This window comes from Sebastes umbrosus, chromosome 13 (assembly GCF_015220745.1).
Source record: "Sebastes umbrosus isolate fSebUmb1 chromosome 13, fSebUmb1.pri, whole genome shotgun sequence".
NCBI classification, from domain to species: Eukaryota; Metazoa; Chordata; class Actinopteri; order Perciformes; family Sebastidae; genus Sebastes; species Sebastes umbrosus.
In genome coordinates, this window is record NC_051281.1 from 10179369 (window position 1) to 10197122 (window position 17754).

Sequence of the window (17754 nt, forward strand, 5' to 3'; positions counted from 1 at the left end):
TCACCTTCAGAATAAAACTTGCCAAAGAAACACTTTACATTTAAGTTGGTTTAGGAACTTGGAAAACACGATAAAAAATAATGTGGCGAATACAAATCCACTTGTGGTGGTTTGTAAAATACAAAACATCTCTCCCTTACCTCCTCTTGACACGCTAACAATACTCCATGCTCTTATTTTGAAGGAAGGTGCATATAGTTTCCGGTGTTACAGTGTCAGAGGTCCCCTAGCTTGATGCAGGTTGTGCTGTCGACAGCCTGCAGCTTGGAGAAAACAAATCAGACTAATTTATCCCGGGTTTTTTATACTCGTTCCGGAAGATGGTGGCTAAACAGAGGATCCGCATGGCCAACGAGAAACACAGCAAGAACATCACGCAGAGAGGAAACGTAGCCAAGACGCTGGTGAGCTGACAGCCAGCATGACATTACTGTTAGCACAGAGAGGAGCTGAACACAGCAGCATGAGGAGGAGGAGGAGGAGGAGGAGGAGGAGGAGGAGGAAGAGGAGGATGATGAGGAGGAAGAGGAGGAGGAGGAGGAGGAGGAGGAGGATGAGGAGGAGGAGGAGGAGGAAGAGGAGGATGAGGAGGAGGAGGAGGAGGAGGAGGAAGAGGAGGAGGAGGAGGAAGAGGAGGAGGAAGAGGAGGATGATGAGGATGAGGAGGAAGAGGAGGATGATGAGGATGAGGAGGAAGAGGAGGAGGAAGAGGAGGAGGAGGAGGAAGAGGAGGATGATGAGGATGAGGAGGAAGAGGAGGATGAGGAGGAGGAGGAGGAAGAGGAGGATGAGGAGGATGATGAGGATGATGATGAGGAGGATGATGATGATGAGGAGGAGGAGGAGGAAGAGGAGGATGAGGAGGAGGAGGAGGAGGAGGATGATGAGGAGGAGGAGGATGAGGAGGAGGAGGACGAGGAAGAGGATGATGAGGATGATGAGGAGGAGGAGGAGGAGGATGATGATGATGATGATGAGGATGAGGAGGATGAAGAGGAGGATGATGAGGATGAGGAGGAGGAGGAGGATGAGGAGGAGGATGATGATGAGGAGGAGGAGGAGGATGAGGAGGAGGAGGAAGAGGAGGATGAGGAGGAGGAGGAAGAGGAGGAGGAGGAGGATGATGATGAGGAGGAGGAAGAGGAGGATGAGGAGGAGGAGGAAGAGGAGGAGGAGGAGGATGATGATGAGGAGGAGGAAGAGGAGGATGAGGAGGATGATGAGGAGGAGGAGGATGATGATGATGAGGAGGAGGAAGAGGAGGATGAGGAGGAGGATAAGGAGGATGATGATGAGGATGATGATGAGGAGGAGGAGGATGATTAGGATGATGAGGAGGAGGAGGATGAGGAGGATGATGAGGAGGAGGAAGAGGAAGAGGAGGAGGATGATGAGGAGGAGGAAGAGGAAGAGGAGGAGGATGAGGAGGAAGATGAGGAGGAGGAGGAGGATGCCAGCTGTGTGTTTCCTGCTATCACACATAATGTCATACAGCAACACCTTTACAGCCTCCTCTCTGTGATGTTTACAGATATATGAAATAAAGGATGAGCAGGTTACATGATGATAATATAGGCTGTATAATAAATAACTGAAACCAGTGCTGCTCCTTGATGTATTGAATGACAAATTGTAAGTGTGAATATAGGAAGCACACACAAAACGTATAGGCTATACCTGGGTGGTGAAGCGATTAAAGGAAGAGTGTGTCTATTAGCAAATAAATGGAATATAATAATCATAACTATGTTTTCATTAGTGTATAATCACCTGAAACTAAGAAGCGTTGTGTTTTAGCTTAGAATGAGCCCTTCATATCTACCAAAGAGTATAGAAGCAAAGAGACGAAACTCCAGTGTTGTTTTTTTTTGCCGCCATTTCGGACTGAAAACCACAGGCGCAGTTTGAATTTTAACTTTAACCTCTCATCCATGTCGGCTGAAAAGTTGAGGTTGAAAGTTCATTGATGACCTTGGAAACGGCAGTTGACAAAAACAAACTGACCACAAGGTCCATTTAGTAGCTGCTCTCATTGTTTCCAAGATCAATAAGGGAAGGCTGAGGAGGATTGTGTGATACAATCAAAAGCTTCCATTTATCTCTCTATGGAATAAGAGCTATCTTCCTCCTGAATCTGTGATTAATGTTTGCACCTTTAATGTTGACATCGTGAGTAAAATCTTGCAATCCTTACATGATGACCATAAAAGACTTTTCCACCCACCCTTTCTGCTTTAATATTTCATCATCAGAACAAAGGAAATGTGTTTTCTGTAGACAGTATATTTATTGTTTCTTCTTCCAACCACTCAAATACAACTTGCATTTCTTTCTGCTATATTAAAGGATGTTATATTCAGTTTATTTATGCCATAATTACCCCACAGCGTAAACAGTTAACCTTATGGTTTTTACTCAAGAGTATTTACTTTAAGGATGCTATTAGTATACTTATTTTAAGTATGCTTTCAGATTACGTTTATGTACTTATCAGAGATAAACTTAACAAAATTATACTTAAGTATACTTGGCTTATACCGACAAGTATACAGAAAATTCTAAGTGTACTTGGCAAGTATACAGAAAAGTCCAAGTATACTTGGCTTATACTGGAAAGTATACAGAAAAGGTACTATAAGTTCACTTAAGAAAACGTACAAGTATACTTGCAGTAAAAACTATTAAACTAGTAGTACTGAGAGTATACAAGTGTACTTTCATAAACTAAAAAATGGTTACTACTGACTGCTTCTACTAACTGTACTGTACTAACAGTATACCTATACATTCACTTGTAGTATAGTTCATATAATAGTTGCAGTACAAAATACAACTTGGATGTAAACTAATTGTCTACTCAAAGTTTACTACTCCTACATTTAAAGTATACTAAAATGTATACTTTTATAAACTAAAAAGTGGGCCAATTTAGTCCCAAGATCTATTGAAGTAGTATACTTACGAGTATACTACTAGTACATTGATATAAATACTTATTACATAAAGTATACTTGGGAATATACTTTAAGTATACTTCCTTTTTGCAAGAGTAGTGGGCCGGATTGGACCCCTTGGCGGGCTGGTTCTGGCCCTTGGGCCATATGTTTGACACCCCTGATTTATGGGGACTTTAATAGGCTCACTCATCCCTTTTAAAATCTTGCTAATAATCCCAGTCTGACAATTTGACAATTTATTATTATCCTCCCCTTCCTCTGTCACCAAATATAGTTTAAATAGCTTAAAGGTCAAATACTGAGGCTGCTCTCAGGCTCTGTTTTCCACTTCCTCCAGCATCACTTCCCTTGCCAACAGCAGACAAACATGTAACGTCCAAAACAGATGATGTCATCTGGTGGAAGCTGTCGGGTTAAATCGGTCTAGACGGGCGACTCACGCTGTTCCACTCATCTTTTCCACATGAAACGCTAACTTGGCACCCCTTCGGTGTATAATTAAACGCTTGGGTTTGTTGAGTGCCACCACAAAGTTGTTATTGTGGACATTTTGGTGAGCAACACCACAAACAAAGATAATGATATAATGTGAGGTGGCAGGTTTGAGGAGAAAGAGTGACCAAGCAAAAAAAGCAACAACAACCTGAGCAGTGGTGGAAATGAGAAACCTCGTTGTAAATCTATCCGTGTTCACGTTGTTTTACTTTTTGCTCTGCAGGCATCTGTCCCATTTCTGTTGTAGCAGTAATGCTAACGTGCTAACGTTATGTGTGTTTCCAATAGCGACCACAAGAGGAGAAGTATCCTGTGGGTCCCTGGCTGCTTGCCCTCTTTGTATTTGTTGTGTGTGGATCAGGTATGCACCTTTTATACCTACATACCTGTTTTAGAGCCAGAGTGAAGTTACAGGTATCATATGAAACTAGAAAAACCTAAAGAATCCATTGGTACATGTTATGCTAGCTTGTAAATAACGCTCCAAAGTTAGGCTAAATTTTGGCGAGAAAAAAACTGGCATGGCGATTTTCAAAGGGGCCCCTTGAACTCTGACCTCAGGATATGTGAATGTAAATGGCTCCTACGGTACCCATGAGTCTCCCCTTTACAGACATGCCCACTTTATGATGATCACATGTTTTTTTGCATGCAGTACAAATGTATTATTTTGAATATTTCTTTATACTGGGGTCCCTAAACAGTCTTGGAATTACATCAATTGTATTCATGTGTGATGATGTTAGTCCCCATAGTAGCCATTTCATTGTAGTAAGACCGTTTTTTGAAACTTGACCTCACTGTATAAAATGACCTGTGGTGACCTCTAGGATAATCACAGCCTCATGAAACTTTACAGCCACAAACTAGAGACCTAGAGCATTCAGAGGACGGATGGCTTTCCTAGGTAGATTGACAATAAGGGGGTTTCTGGTCAGTTTCCAGAACAGAAGAGCTCGCCATCCAATAGCCGAAAAATGGAATACTTGCAGAAATCTCCAAATGTCAAACATTTTTGATACCAAATCACAGCATGGCTTTTTCTGTGGTGTTCCTCAAGGTCTTGGTGTCTTAATGTGGTATTTTGGAGGGATTAATGAACATTTTTATCAATTCGATTGGTAAAAAATGGTTACATTTAGCGCCAAATGTGTGTAACAAATGGTATCAACCCAAAAATTGCTGCAACAACTTATTAGAGCATGGAAATGGCACTGCTGACCTGCTATCCCCCCATAAGACGCCCTGTACCCCCCTAAAAAAGACAAAAACAGGTCTATTGTGGCTCTCTTAGGGTTATTATAGTGGTTAATTACACTAAGTAGTAAGATAATGTAGCTGATGTGCTGGTGGTTTAAGATGATAATGGTAGTAGGCTAGTAGCGTCCCAGTAAGCCATGAGTGAGCCAGCATGAACTAAACAGCTAAAAACTGATGCAGTTAAAAGGAGTTCAGCCATCATCCATTTTTATTATTTACACGTGCTTTTCGTAATGTGACGTGTCAAATGTCTTCTGTGGAAAAAGCCCATGAATGTGCCAGGTTTTTACAGCTTTGTATCTTTGATTTTTGGTTGTGCTCTCAGCCATATTTCAGATCATCCAGAGCATCCGTATGGGGATGTGATGCAGAGGGAGCGTCCGGACTCCCGTAGCCTCCTTCATGCCCTCACTGAGCCTGGCTAGACCGCACCTGCACACACCCCAAACCTCTTCCAGAGGCCCAGAGACTGACGCCAAAGCTTCAGATCCGGCAGAACCTCAACGAGAGAGAGAAGCTTCCCCTCCACCAGCCCCTCCTGGGGACACCTCCCTGCCCTCGATCAGCGTTTACAGTGTTGCAGTCTGTGGTACTGACAGCTTTTCTATGGACAGTCTAAAACCACGCCGGCTGGAGAACATGTGTGTTTCATTATTCACTTGGCACCTGTGTGTGTGTGTGAAGTTTTGATGTGAGAGTGTGTGTGTGTGTGTGGCCAGTGATTCCTGCTGACAATGTGCCATATCTGTGTGTTCAAGTATTCGTCTATGTTACGTGAGAAGAGTCTTTTTTCAAATAAATGTGAAAAATTTAGCATCGGTTTGACTTTTGCTTTTGTAGACTCCCTGTGGTTATCGGTGCACACACACACACTGTACTGTTCGGGCACTTTTTAGGGTCTTTACACTAGGGCTGCAACAATTAATCAATTAATTGATTAGTTGTCAACTATTAAATTAATCGCCATCTATTTTGATAATCGATTAATTTGAGTTTGAGTGATTCTTCAAGAAAAAGTAAAAAATTCTCTGATTCCAGCTTCTTAAATGTGAATATTTTCTGGTTTCTTTACTCCTACTATGACAGTAAACTGAATATCTTTGAGTTGTGGACAAAACAAGACATTTGAGGACGTCATCTTGAGCTTTGGGAAACCCTGATCCACATTTTTCAGCATTTTATAACCCAATTTTAGAGAACCTTCCATTTAAACACAAGTAAATATGTATTCATCATCATTTCAGATATATTAAAACTCTTATCTTCATATATATACTTAATTGTATGCTTGCCCTGTAGACAGATTATTGCACATGTTGCGAAAAAAATTATATTGTCTGAATTTAAGTGGTGTCAGCTGTTTTTGTTTTTTTGGTTGAACCTTAAATTAATCTATTACATCAGAAAGGGTCATCCAGTAGCAGTTTCAATAAAAACACCACTTGGCTGTGACTTTAACTGCTTAACAAGAGGGTTCAACATCATAGTAGGCAGTCATTAACTCTGATTCAATAACACCCTGAAGCCGCAGAGAGGACTTCAGTTACATAACATGCATGTTAGGAAGCAGCATGACTCCACATGTGACTGGACTCGGTTAAGAAAGAGATGGTTGACCAGGTGGTTATTCTTCCTTAAGCATGTTTATTGAAAGTTGTGAAGTGCAGCTGTCAAGTGCAAATGTGGTATGTATGTTACAATATCTCATCCGGTCTTTAAGCAGAAACATGCACAGAACGTGAGCATACAACTGATACACAGAATGAAAAAAAAAACATCTCTATTGAGTTTTTTTAAATGTTGAGTTTTAAGATATTGTTCATCCAGAAGTACGTCACTGTCAAATAAAAAAAAGAACCATAAAGGTGCAGAAAGAAAAAACTGATTTTACAGTAAGAGTTAATGTTGCAGTAAAGAGATATGGACAACATTGTTGGCCGTGTGTTGTCAGTTAAATAACCTAAACTCCTGTCCATCCATCTTGAAAATACAGCATTAAAAATAGACGACACAGACTGGGCAAGCACCTTCCTCGCTCACCTGCTTCAATCTGTGCGACCAAGATAGCCTCTGTTGTTTGTCTCCACCTTCTCCTCCTCACTATTTTACATGGTACTTACACTATACAGAAATATACATCATCTTCTGCCCATCAAACTTTTTAGGAAAAAAATGCAGCTTAGCCCAAATGTCTCAACCCTGTCAAATAAATTACATGCCACTGCAGGGTTGAGAGAACAGCAATGATGAGCTTTTTGTCGAGGGCAAAAATGAGGAGCTTGAAAGTGAAATACTGAAATAGAATATCATCATCTCCATAAGAAACCACGTTTTTTTGTTCATCCCACCAACCCACAGTTGAAGTAACGTCATCAATGCTGCCAAGTGTTGATCAAAATACCCTCCCGACCCACGACTCCCCCATTCCAGATGGGGACTTTGTCATAATAATTGCTCACATTCTTCATTTGTCACTCTGAGAAGGCTTTTTACTCTCAAATCTCTCAGCCTGTAACTTTAGGATCTAGCCTCGAGAGAGAACTTTTATTTACATCAGTCAGCAAAAAAAGGTAACAACTAATACAATCCTCCACCTCCTACTCTTCCTCCATCGCCACCATCAGTAAAATCGACATCACTTAAAATCCAGACACAGGCACAGTGATTTTTTTTTTATCTATAGCTATTGTCTCCACTGATAAGCAGTTTTCTTCTTGGTAAGACATTCTAGTTGATATGTCCAAGGGTTATTTGGCAAATGTTCGATGATTCCTCTGAAACCAACCCCCCCCCGCCCCGCCCCACACAGCATCTCAAGATTGTCCCCCTCCACCACCATCGTGCTGTACAGCGCCGCATCGCTCGTCTTGCTAGCTGCATCCTTCTGAGAGATAAATATGTGCAAATTCTTGTCTTAACAGCGTAACCTCCTGCTGTAGAAGGCAAGGCTTAGCTCTGCTGTTGTAGCAGAACTGAAAAACTGTCAGTCTGTTTGTCTGTCTGAGCAGACCAGGCTACGCCGACGGGCCAGAGCTGTGCGAGGTGGGCTGGGCGAGGGCGGCGGTGCTTTGGGGTCCCGGTGTGGCCGCTGTCGGAGCGGCGGGCGGGGAGCCGGTCTGAACCTGGGCCTGGAACTGGGCCATCTGCTCCGGGCTGGCCAGCGTCTTCAGCAGGGTGTTCTCTTGCTCCAACTGGGAGTTGCGGTCGATCAGTTCCTTGATCTGCTCCTTCAGGACCTCCACCTCCTCACGCACGGCGTACATCAGGTGACTCTTCACCAGGTCCTGAGACAGACAGAGATGTGGGTTTAGGACTGGAATATTTCAACAAATTCACAGAAAATAAATCGAACGCATTTCCGATACTGATATTGATATCGGAACAACTCTAATACAGTATAAATAAAATGCTGTTCAATATAATGCAAATGGGTAAACTCTTATAGAGCTGCAACCGTTACTCAATTAATCGATTAGTTGTCAACTATTAAATTAATCGCCAACTATTTTGATAATTGATTAATCGGTTTGAGTAATTCTTTAAAGAAAAAAAAGTCTGTAGTAGTGATATGGGAGTGTTGTTCGTCAAAATGTGTGGCACTACCTGACCTTGTGTAACCTATTACAATACAAAACAGTTCATTCCTCTTTTTTTCAAATTTGGATTAAAAACTAATGAAAATAATATACAAATTGTATTTTAATTAATTTGGGGGGTTGTTTTTTTTGGTCATTTATTCACAATCCAGAAATTTGACCATACAATTATGACAACGTAATATTCTGACAGAAAAAAGGTGTAAGCTGAAGCCTGAGTTTATTTTTGCCTACCCTTAATTATTAAAAAAGCTTTACCCTAAATCTACCCAAAATGTATAGTAAAGTATAATAAAGAAACACAAATATAATAAAACAGCATCATTTCTGTCATGTCAGTCATTTCTCAGAAAAGAGAAGTCATGTTTTACAGCAAAGAAAAAACTATACAGACAATTCTTTGCATTATATGAATGATGAGCACTACTTAACTAAACATGCACACAAAATAAACATGTATAGCGACATTTAAAGTGGAATCTTTAAAAGTGAAGCTATATCAAATATAATCTGGTTATAATAACACAATAAACACATAATAAAGAGAAAACGTGACTGGGTATATTCCCAGGGTTGCCACGTCATTAGCCCCGCCTACGTTTTTTAAGTGTGGACCAATCAGAGGCCGAGATATGTATAACCAGGCGAGAGCCTTCCAGTTTGCCTAGCAACAGAGCTTAACAACAGCAGCAACAACAGAGACCACAGAGAAGGAAACAGAAAATGAAACTCAACATCTCTCTTACTGCGAAATGTGGCTCTGTATTTCATCATAATAACACAACAAATTTACTACAATTATTTAGAAAAAAAGAGATGAAAATATGTGTATGTATAATTAAAGCGTATGTAATGTAGTCTCAAGCTGGTAATTAAATTAAATTAAATTAATAAATAAATAGTACTTTGGCCCCATCATGACCAAATAATAATTAAATTAAATTAATAAATAAATAATACGTTGGCCCCATCATGACCAAATAACAATTAAATTAAATTATTAAATTAATAAATAAATAGTACTTTGGCCCCATCATGACCAAATAATAATTAAATTAAATTAATAAATAAATAATACGTTGGCCCCATCATGACCAAATAACAATTAAATTAAATTATTAAATTAATAAATAAATAGTACTTTGGCCCCATCATGACCAAAAAATAATTAAATTAAATTATTAAATTAATAAATAAATAGTACTTTGGCCCCATCATGACCAAATAATAATTAAATTAAATTAATAAATAAATAGTACTTTGGCCCCATCATGACCAAAAAATAATTTAACTCCTCAAAAAATGCTCTTTTTTTGTGTTTTGATTCCACTATTGTCCCTGTCCAGCACAAGTAAGTAACCATCTATTATTTTATTACGATAAACTACAAAGATAAGAGCATGTAACTGGATGAAAAATAGCCACTTCATCACAATAATCCCCGGATGTTTTTCCTTATTAAGTCCTATCTTTCAAACAAACACCGTTTTATTATTATTATTATTATTATATCATTATATTATTATTATTATTATATAGTTTTTCCACAGTGTAAAGAAAGAAATAAACTCACCATTGCTTTTTCAATCTTGTTATCTTATGTTTTCCTTATTTAGTCCTATCTTTTCAAACAAACACCCATTTTATTATTTTTATTACTATATTATTATATTATTATTATTATTCTAAGGATTTTCCACAGTGTTAAAGAAAGAAAAGAAACTCACCATTGCTTGTTCAATCTTGTTGTCTATGGCCACGACGCTGGCTCCGGACGAACTGGAAAAGAAAAAGAGGAAACATTTTATTTTAAACCAATGCTGTAATAATACAAATAGATGGACCTTTTTCTATAGAAATGTGGGTCTTTACATTACAGGAAGCTTCTGGAAATTTCTATAAAAATCAACGGCCTGGTGTCGTTTATCCTGGATTTAGTGGCCTTTAGTGGGTGTTAATGATACTGTAGCATCATTACTGGAGCCCTGAACGCATCACGGATGTATAAAGAGGACTGAACATCTCTATACATCTCTATATATATAACATATTTATTTACCCATTGTCGAGTTTGACGTGCGAGCTATCAGAGCTCAACAACGACGACAGAAACGAGATGGAGAAATGCCTCAGCTGGCAGACGCCTAGATCCATAGCCACGGTGTAGCACGGTGTGTTCATGCTGGTCATGTCTCTCTCACAGCCCGCTAACAAAACAGATCCGTGTCCCAGATCCACTTCTTCGACACGACCACATCCACACTATATATTCCCGTTAAAAGCTTGAGCACCGACCGCAGCGGTACCAACACAATCCAAGGTCAGCTCATCTCTCGGTGCTGCACAACAGAGCTCTGCAGCTCCAGAGACGAAGCACCGTATAATTTATCCGAGCGCTCGCCTCCTGATTGGTCGAGAGAGCGCTCATTTGCATAATATATGCAGGAACGCCCCCACCTGCCTGCTCAGCTGACCAACTTAATTTACGTAATTTATTCCCAAGAGCGGAGAGGAGGTTGGATGAAACCGGGGAAAACCGGATGGGAAAGGGAAGAAGAAAGAAAAACAGCCAGAGGAAGGGCTGGATTTTTTTTACAGCAACAATACACATTAATCAGCTCCTGTTTTAATGTTAAAGTGTCAGCCTATAGTGCTGCTTTGGGCTTTATATTAACACAGGAATTTACCCTATATCTGAACCGTTATCTCCATAACAATAATGTGTTTTTCAGGCCTGGGGAACAGTTACAGGGAATCCCCTCTGCTAATAATGTGGTTTTACACTCATAAAAAAGAATATATGGGGTCAGTTATTCCTCTCCAGGTTTTGGTCACATGGCAGTGCTTAAAGTGAAAAAAAAAAAAAAGTGCCTGTACTCTCTTATTCACCTGTTGGCATGTGTATCGGCATGTATCAGCAATCTCTTGCTACTTATTCCTATTTATTCATTATTTCTTTAAGCATGTTATAACCAGCTGGTTTTATTGCTATGTTATTATAATACTTGGGCTATGCATCTCCTACAGTAGGCCTATAATACTCCAATAATATTCCAACTGGAACATTACAGGGTTTCTGGTGGTGTGTTTAGTGTTAATATTTAATGTGCTTTCCTGTGTTATTTGTAGCCTATAGTCGGGTATCATTCAGGTTTTAGGAGCAGTGTTCCAGTCAGGATGCTCCTACATATTATACAGCAGGATAAAGAGACATATTCTGAATTTCTATGGTGAATAAAAGACAGTAGGAGATATTGTGTTTGGGGGTCCTCCCCCCCCCCCCAAGAAAATTGAAGGTTTTTAACTTAAAACTATGTAATTTTACATCATTTTGGACCCTTATTATTACTAGATTATTTTATTATTTTTACACATAGCACAGCCGTCGTCTGAACATTTAATTATTCTGGAAATGTCTGCCTTTAAAGAGCAGATTCAGAAAACTTTTAAATAATGTTTTATAATGGAGAGGGCAGAAAAGAGTACCAGCAGCTTGTGAGAAGTGCCAGTACGCAAGAAAAAGTCACGGTATGCCAAGGAGTATGCTCACTTCGAGCACTGACCACCACAGCATTTTATACTATAGTCCTTTCGGCAAAATTAATTGCCCTGTTTTGGGAACAATAAAGGAGTATATAGTGCTATACTTGATCTATTTATCTCATTCCATTCTCATAACCCATATCTCATAATTCTGTCATTACATTTGTGCAATACTGCTAGACATACTGTCACTTACTTTTACACACAATCCTCATTTTCATATGTATATTTTATTCTGTCATCACTTTTTATCTTACAACTTATTGTAATTCTATCTTATCTTATGCGACTATTGTTTTTATTGCTGAGCTGACCCCTTCTCTCATCCTTTACATTTCATTGTACCGTTGGCCCTGTGTTAACCTACATATGACAAATAATTGAGAGAAAAGAGTATACAGAGGCACACTGTTATCTAGGTATTCAAAAATGATACCAGTATTCAACACTGCCCACAACAAAAACACATTTTACAACACATTGCAGAAAATAACCAACATGATCCATACTATCTATAGTAACACAAGCATTATATTCAGAGGATATTAATCAGATAGAAATAAACCATGGCCAGGTGTTCAATCAAAATGCTGTGGATGTCCATAAAGTGACATCATGTCTATACACATGTTGCCCCCATGTGGCCGTGTACAGCACTGCAGAACTGTGGGGCTGAGACATTATCAAGAAAACCTGGCAAAACAAGCTCCAGTATTTAAATTTAATTTCAAATTATCGAGTCTTACTTAGCACAAAGGGGCAAAAAACTACATGTTCAGGCTGTCGAGTGCAAAGCTGGAGACCAGGACTATTGGAAGGTGCAAATCAATCGATGCAAAGGGTGACCTATTTAAAAAACCTTGAGTCCACATTAGATTAACACAGTCACAATGGGAGATATATGATATTATCTCATTGGCTACCTTGAATATCTGTTGGCCTATTAGACATTTGAAATTACATATTTCATCCTCTTATAGCTATGTGTGGTTCTAATTGAAACACAAACACATTTTTGAAAACACCATCATACTCCACTGTAGCACCAACATCCCCCTTCCAAGATAAGGTGCAACAGGCATATTTTCAATTTGTCTAGGAGACATGCTTGAACTGTCACTGAATTGATTAAAACATGTCTTATGTGATTTTAAACTCCCCTGTGTGTCCAAAGACCCCAGATACTATAAGACCGATTTTTACTGGGAGATTACACATTCGCCAAATGTCTTTAGAACAATAGGAAATCAATGAGGTTAATCTGACTCAATCAAGATTACCACACACCCATAAATGCCTTTACAGAGGGGAGTATCTGTAGTCACACAGAAACACCTAAAACAACTCCTCCACACAGAAATTCCCACCTCAGACATCAGACCTCCTCCAACACACACACACCTCCCTACAGTCTGAAAGGCCACTCTCACACATTCCACATACACCCAAAACCCTCAAACCATCATGTGTACACACTCCTGACATTCTTGCCTCTAATCACACACCCTATGCAGACCTCAGCATAAGAGAAACTAATACAGAAATCCTGCTTTCGTAAGAGACGGTCGACCAATCTAGAGATGTATTAAATCTTTGAATCAGTGACAAAAAGCCAAAGGTTAAGCTAGTAAAATAAAAATAAAAATAAGGTCTGGTGTGGCATCGAGCAAACAGGAGGAAAATGGAGGTATACATCAGACTGGCACATACGGTACTTTGCAAAGCGTCAAGGCCGTGCACCTTTTTGGGGGATAGAAAAACAAAGATCCTATAGATGTCAATGCAATCGAGTGCTCCAGGGATGGCGTATTTTTGTAGGCCAACCAGGAAGTTGGCATCGCACTGGGTTCCATCGACAAACAGCCAATGGGATTTTCCATTGGGTTTTGAATTATTGCAGAAAATAAGCTCTGTAGCAAACACACGTTTATGATACTTACACGTTTTGTTCAGGAAGATAATCTGCACAAATGAACACCACTTTTATGATTTTTGAGGCATAAATGCAATCGCCAGAAGTAAAAAGCTAATGTTAGGCTATAAACAAACTACACCACGGTCACATGAGCTCGTGTATAATGACGATTAGTAGTCTCATTTAGCCACTTATTATTTAAGACACGTAAAGGCTTCAAAATTCACGAGTGTGATATTTACTGACGTATTTTATGTCGTAGAAGAAAACTTTAAAATCCCTTAAGCTTGTGTTAACCACAGACCTTATTTCAGGCATCTAACTAAAAACCCATTCAAAAAACCCATTGACTTCCAGACGAGGGAACCAGAAGTGCTAAAATGCCAACTAATTTGGGGGTTTTAGGACTCATTTTTGCAGCACTATTTGATGGCCGCTATAGATATTGGTATCATATAAAACTAGAAAAAAAACAAAGGAATCAATTGTTACCAACCATGTCATGTTAGCTTGTCAGGAACACAAAATAACGCTTCAAAGTTGGGCTAAATTTTAGCGAGGAAAAACTGGCATGGCTATTTTCAAAGGGGTCCCTTGACCTCTGACCTCAAGATATATGAATGAAAACTGAGATGAACAGAGTGAAAACTGTATCTTTATTAGATAAAACAGATGTTGACGAACTGCATAAATTGCAGTTGAAAAAAGGTAATATATCTTATTGTGACTTAAGTATTGTGATAATATTGTATCGTGGGGCCTTTGGTGATTCCCACACCTAGTTTCTTTTCCCCAAAAGGGGGCACGGCCTTGGCCATGACACGATGCCAGTCTGGTCTATGGTCTACAGAAGATACTGCAGGTCCTCTAAGAACTATGCTGAGGTCCATGTGGCTGTTGTATCAAATGGGAGAAAACTTCCAATGCTGTATGAAGTAGCGAGAGAGGAGAATGGGCAGAGGAGGAGAAATATTTAAATCCTGAAAACACGGAGCACAGGTTGATAACCTCTCAATGTGATTTAAAAGTCAGTAGTCACCTTTAAAATCGGGTAATTTGGGTATCACAGACAGCCCAGCCCTGGCTTATTAAGCACCAGTACCAAGAAGATGGGCTCAAACATATCCTGTGAGTACTGATGTCAGCTACTGCTCACCTCTGATCTCAGGCAAACACTTGAGCACTTAACAAGAAGCCAAACAGCTTAATAAGAGGCTCTCTAAGCCACACTTATCTCTTCCGGTCTCCTATTTGACTGGAGGAAGGGTTTAGCTAATTAACCAGACCCAAATAGCCAGAACAACTGCAGCTAGCCGAGAGAAAAACGAGCCAAGAGAATGTACTTTGATAGGTCATATGTCAAGGACGAGATGCTTTACACAACAAATCCAGAGTTAAGGACAACACTAGAATACAACTGGATCGAAGTCACTGCTTAATATGATTAGTAAGGTTTGTAAATGAAGGTTAATATTTCAAATTTCTTTCAGTTAAGAAATAGGCACAACCCAGGATTTTCATTGCCAACGACAAATAAACAAACATGAAGAATAAACAAACTTGAAACTTGTAGCCATGAAGATCAGTCACATTCCAACAACAAAAAAAGGAGCAAGGCTCATCTTTTAAGCGACTAAACTGTGGGATTTAAGTGTTGCTATACTGAAGAGAGAGGGTGACTTAAGGTGAAACGATGGACCAGATGGACCAACAGAGCTGTTCCAAAACAGCAGAATATGGCAAGCAATTCAGTGACAAAAAAAGAAACACGCTGTGGGTTTGATTACTCACGGTCCCCCTGGAGATATAAATGGCACAGATTGATATGTACGTCATCCACACTTTTCTATACAACATTAACGCAGCCTCCAACATTTTTTTACTATAGATACAAGCACACAGCAAACCTGTTTATATGTGTATCTGCTTTAAGTATCCCTCAGTGTTAATGCTGCCCCCTGAATGACTGAATGAAAGGACAATATAGCCATGCAGCCCTTTGTGTGCAGCTTCTATAGTGATTGGTCCAAGCAGCGCCACACTGTACTGACTCCCTGGGGACTCCCTGTCTCTATTTTACCTTTTGAGATGCTGCTCCAGCTCCCAGAACAAAAGCTTCATCGCCATCTCGTCATGGCCTCGCACTCCCCGCACTCTCATGGAGCCGTCCGTCAGCAGGATCATGTATACTCCAAAGTAACACACAGCCTCCCGAGCTTCTTTGTTTAGTGTTTTTTTTTCCTAACACCCCTCGTTCCTCCTTTAAATGTAGTGAACAGATCTGGGTCGCGCCCTATACAGTAGATGCATTAGTGGGTGCAGCTGCATAGGGAATCAAAGGCAGCGTGCCAGGTTATGATGACTGTGTATATGTGTGCTCCTCATTCTTCCTCTCTCTATGTCATCCATTTGTGTTTGAATGGCTGACTAGTGAGTGAATTACTGAGTACAGACAGTAGCTGGGCGGGTGGTGACGTGTGATCATGTGATACTGGGAGTTACATAAACCATCAACAGAGATTAGCATGTGGCCCAGTGATTTCCCTGCTCCTACACCATAAGCCCTCTGCCCTCTATAGCGCGCCCGAGACACGGATGTACAATAAAACCAGGAGCCACAACTCTTCGACATCCTTCAGCCGCACATAAGTGAGACCACAGGGATGTAGATGTACTGAACATGCAATATAAATATCTAAATGTGTCCCCTGCCGTGGTTTGGATGTGATGCATAAGGGACCTGACAGTGCGGATTGTCCCAAAAAGCCAGGAGTGACAGAGATTACATATTTTTCTTGTCACGTAAAGGTTGTCAGAATCACTGAGAGGTCAAAAGCAGCCCTGACATTTTAACTTTAGTTGGCAGTTTCAAACTGAATCATAGTTTTCTGTGCCAGCCCTCTGCGTGATAGACAAGTGACCCCGTGCCTCAGGGTCTTATCTTGTCATGTCTCATTGAAAGGCCCCCTCAAGATGGCTTAGTGCCTCACCAGACAGAAAACACAACATGCGCCTGCCGGGGCCTCCGCCGGCTTAGGGACGGCCAGCCAAGAAACAACAGGTAAAGCACGGGCATAATGCAGGGGATTTCACTTGTCCTAACAGACTCCATGTGCCGGGGTGAATCAGTGTCACATGACTTCTGGATGGGCCATACAGCAGCACTTCAGTCTTGTTAACCAACTGAATCAAACTTTGACCCTCCGTCTCCCTCACGAAAAGAAATATTGTTGCTTATCAACTTTAAAAGAAAAAAGGAAAATACAAGTTTTCAAACCATTTCAAAGGCTTAATATTCCCCTATGCGTCTACAGCATCAGAATACACTCTCAGTGGATGGACATAACCACCTCTTGGACTAAGGCGGATGTTGCAATGCCATGCAATGTGAAATACAGCTTTTTCCACAAGCAGCTGATGTTGCAAACATTTCATCATTTTTATCACAACATTAGCTTGTTTGATGCCACATATGAAGTCTAGCACTGTCTGATTGTCAGGGAAAGTATTAGGCTACTGTACAGCAGGATAACGTCACCAAAAGTGGTTACTAGGGCAAGAGCCGACAGCAGCATGATTATCCCCACTCTACACACCCGCTACTAGTAACTGGATACACGGATTACTTGAACCTGTCCACCCTAAATGTCAGTAAAAACTTTACCACAACACTGGATATGGAAAACCCAACATTTTCCTGATTTTGCTGCTTCATAATAAAAGCTTTTAATTACAAAATAATGGGGGACTTTTATTGTGAAGACTTTAAAGGAAATCAAATGTTTATCTCTGAATTAGCTATGCTGAATGTTAGCAGCTATTCTTAATAAAAAAAAAAACAAGTCTACTAATACTGCAGGGGAGGAAGAGAATAAAACTAAAAGCAGACATTTATTGTGAAGAATATAGGAAATGAAATGTGTTTATCCACCGTTTTACAGTCACTCATTCGACCACTACACACACACACACCTTCAAGTGGGCGTGT

General features: G+C 40.2%; 2 protein-coding genes across 3 annotated transcripts; one reads left to right on the top strand and one right to left on the bottom strand.

Moving 5' to 3' along the window:
* Positions 1-220: 220 nt before the first annotated feature.
* serp2 (stress-associated endoplasmic reticulum protein family member 2) lies at positions 221-5530 on the top strand. The gene is made up of 3 exons (XM_037788941.1): positions 221-404; positions 3741-3813; positions 5038-5530. Exons 1-3 carry the CDS (start codon positions 321-323, stop codon positions 5076-5078), a joined length of 198 nt encoding a protein of 65 aa, XP_037644869.1. The 5' UTR covers positions 221-320; the 3' UTR covers positions 5079-5530.
* Positions 5531-6336: 806 nt separating this feature from the next.
* On the bottom strand, positions 6337-17309 carry LOC119499998 (TSC22 domain family protein 1-like). Of its 2 annotated transcripts, none has more exons than XM_037789339.1 (3): positions 15847-17309; positions 10036-10087; positions 6337-7996 (listed from the first exon to the last, which is right to left on the bottom strand). In XM_037789339.1, exons 1-3 carry the CDS (start codon positions 15948-15950, stop codon positions 7727-7729), a joined length of 426 nt encoding a protein of 141 aa, XP_037645267.1. In that variant the 5' UTR covers positions 15951-17309; the 3' UTR covers positions 6337-7726. The 2 variants fall into 2 exon arrangements, with proteins under 2 accessions (XP_037645267.1, XP_037645266.1); XM_037789338.1 differs by lacking the exon at positions 15847-17309 and adding an exon at positions 10368-11136.
* Between the last annotated feature and the right edge of the window lie 445 nt (positions 17310-17754).

Bases quoted from the DNA above. Each gene is read 5' to 3' on its own strand.
- serp2 (XM_037788941.1), top strand. From the start codon at position 321: ATGGTGGCTAAACAGAGGATCCGCATGGCCAACGAGAAACACAGCAAG. The intron at 405-3,740 runs GTGAGCTGACAG...TGTTTCCAATAG, and splicing joins GAAACGTAGCCAAGACGCTG to CGACCACAAGAGGAGAAGTA. The intron at 3,814-5,037 runs GTATGCACCTTT...TTGTGCTCTCAG, and splicing joins ATTTGTTGTGTGTGGATCAG to CCATATTTCAGATCATCCAG.
- LOC119499998 (XM_037789338.1), bottom strand. From the start codon at position 10,498: ATGACCAGCATGAACACACCGTGCTACACCGTGGCTATGGATCTAGGC. The intron at 10,088-10,367 runs GTAAATAAATAT...TTTCTTTTCCAG, and splicing joins CACGTCAAACTCGACAATGG to TTCGTCCGGAGCCAGCGTCG. The intron at 7,997-10,035 runs GTGAGTTTCTTT...TGTCTGTCTCAG, and splicing joins ACAAGATTGAACAAGCAATG to GACCTGGTGAAGAGTCACCT.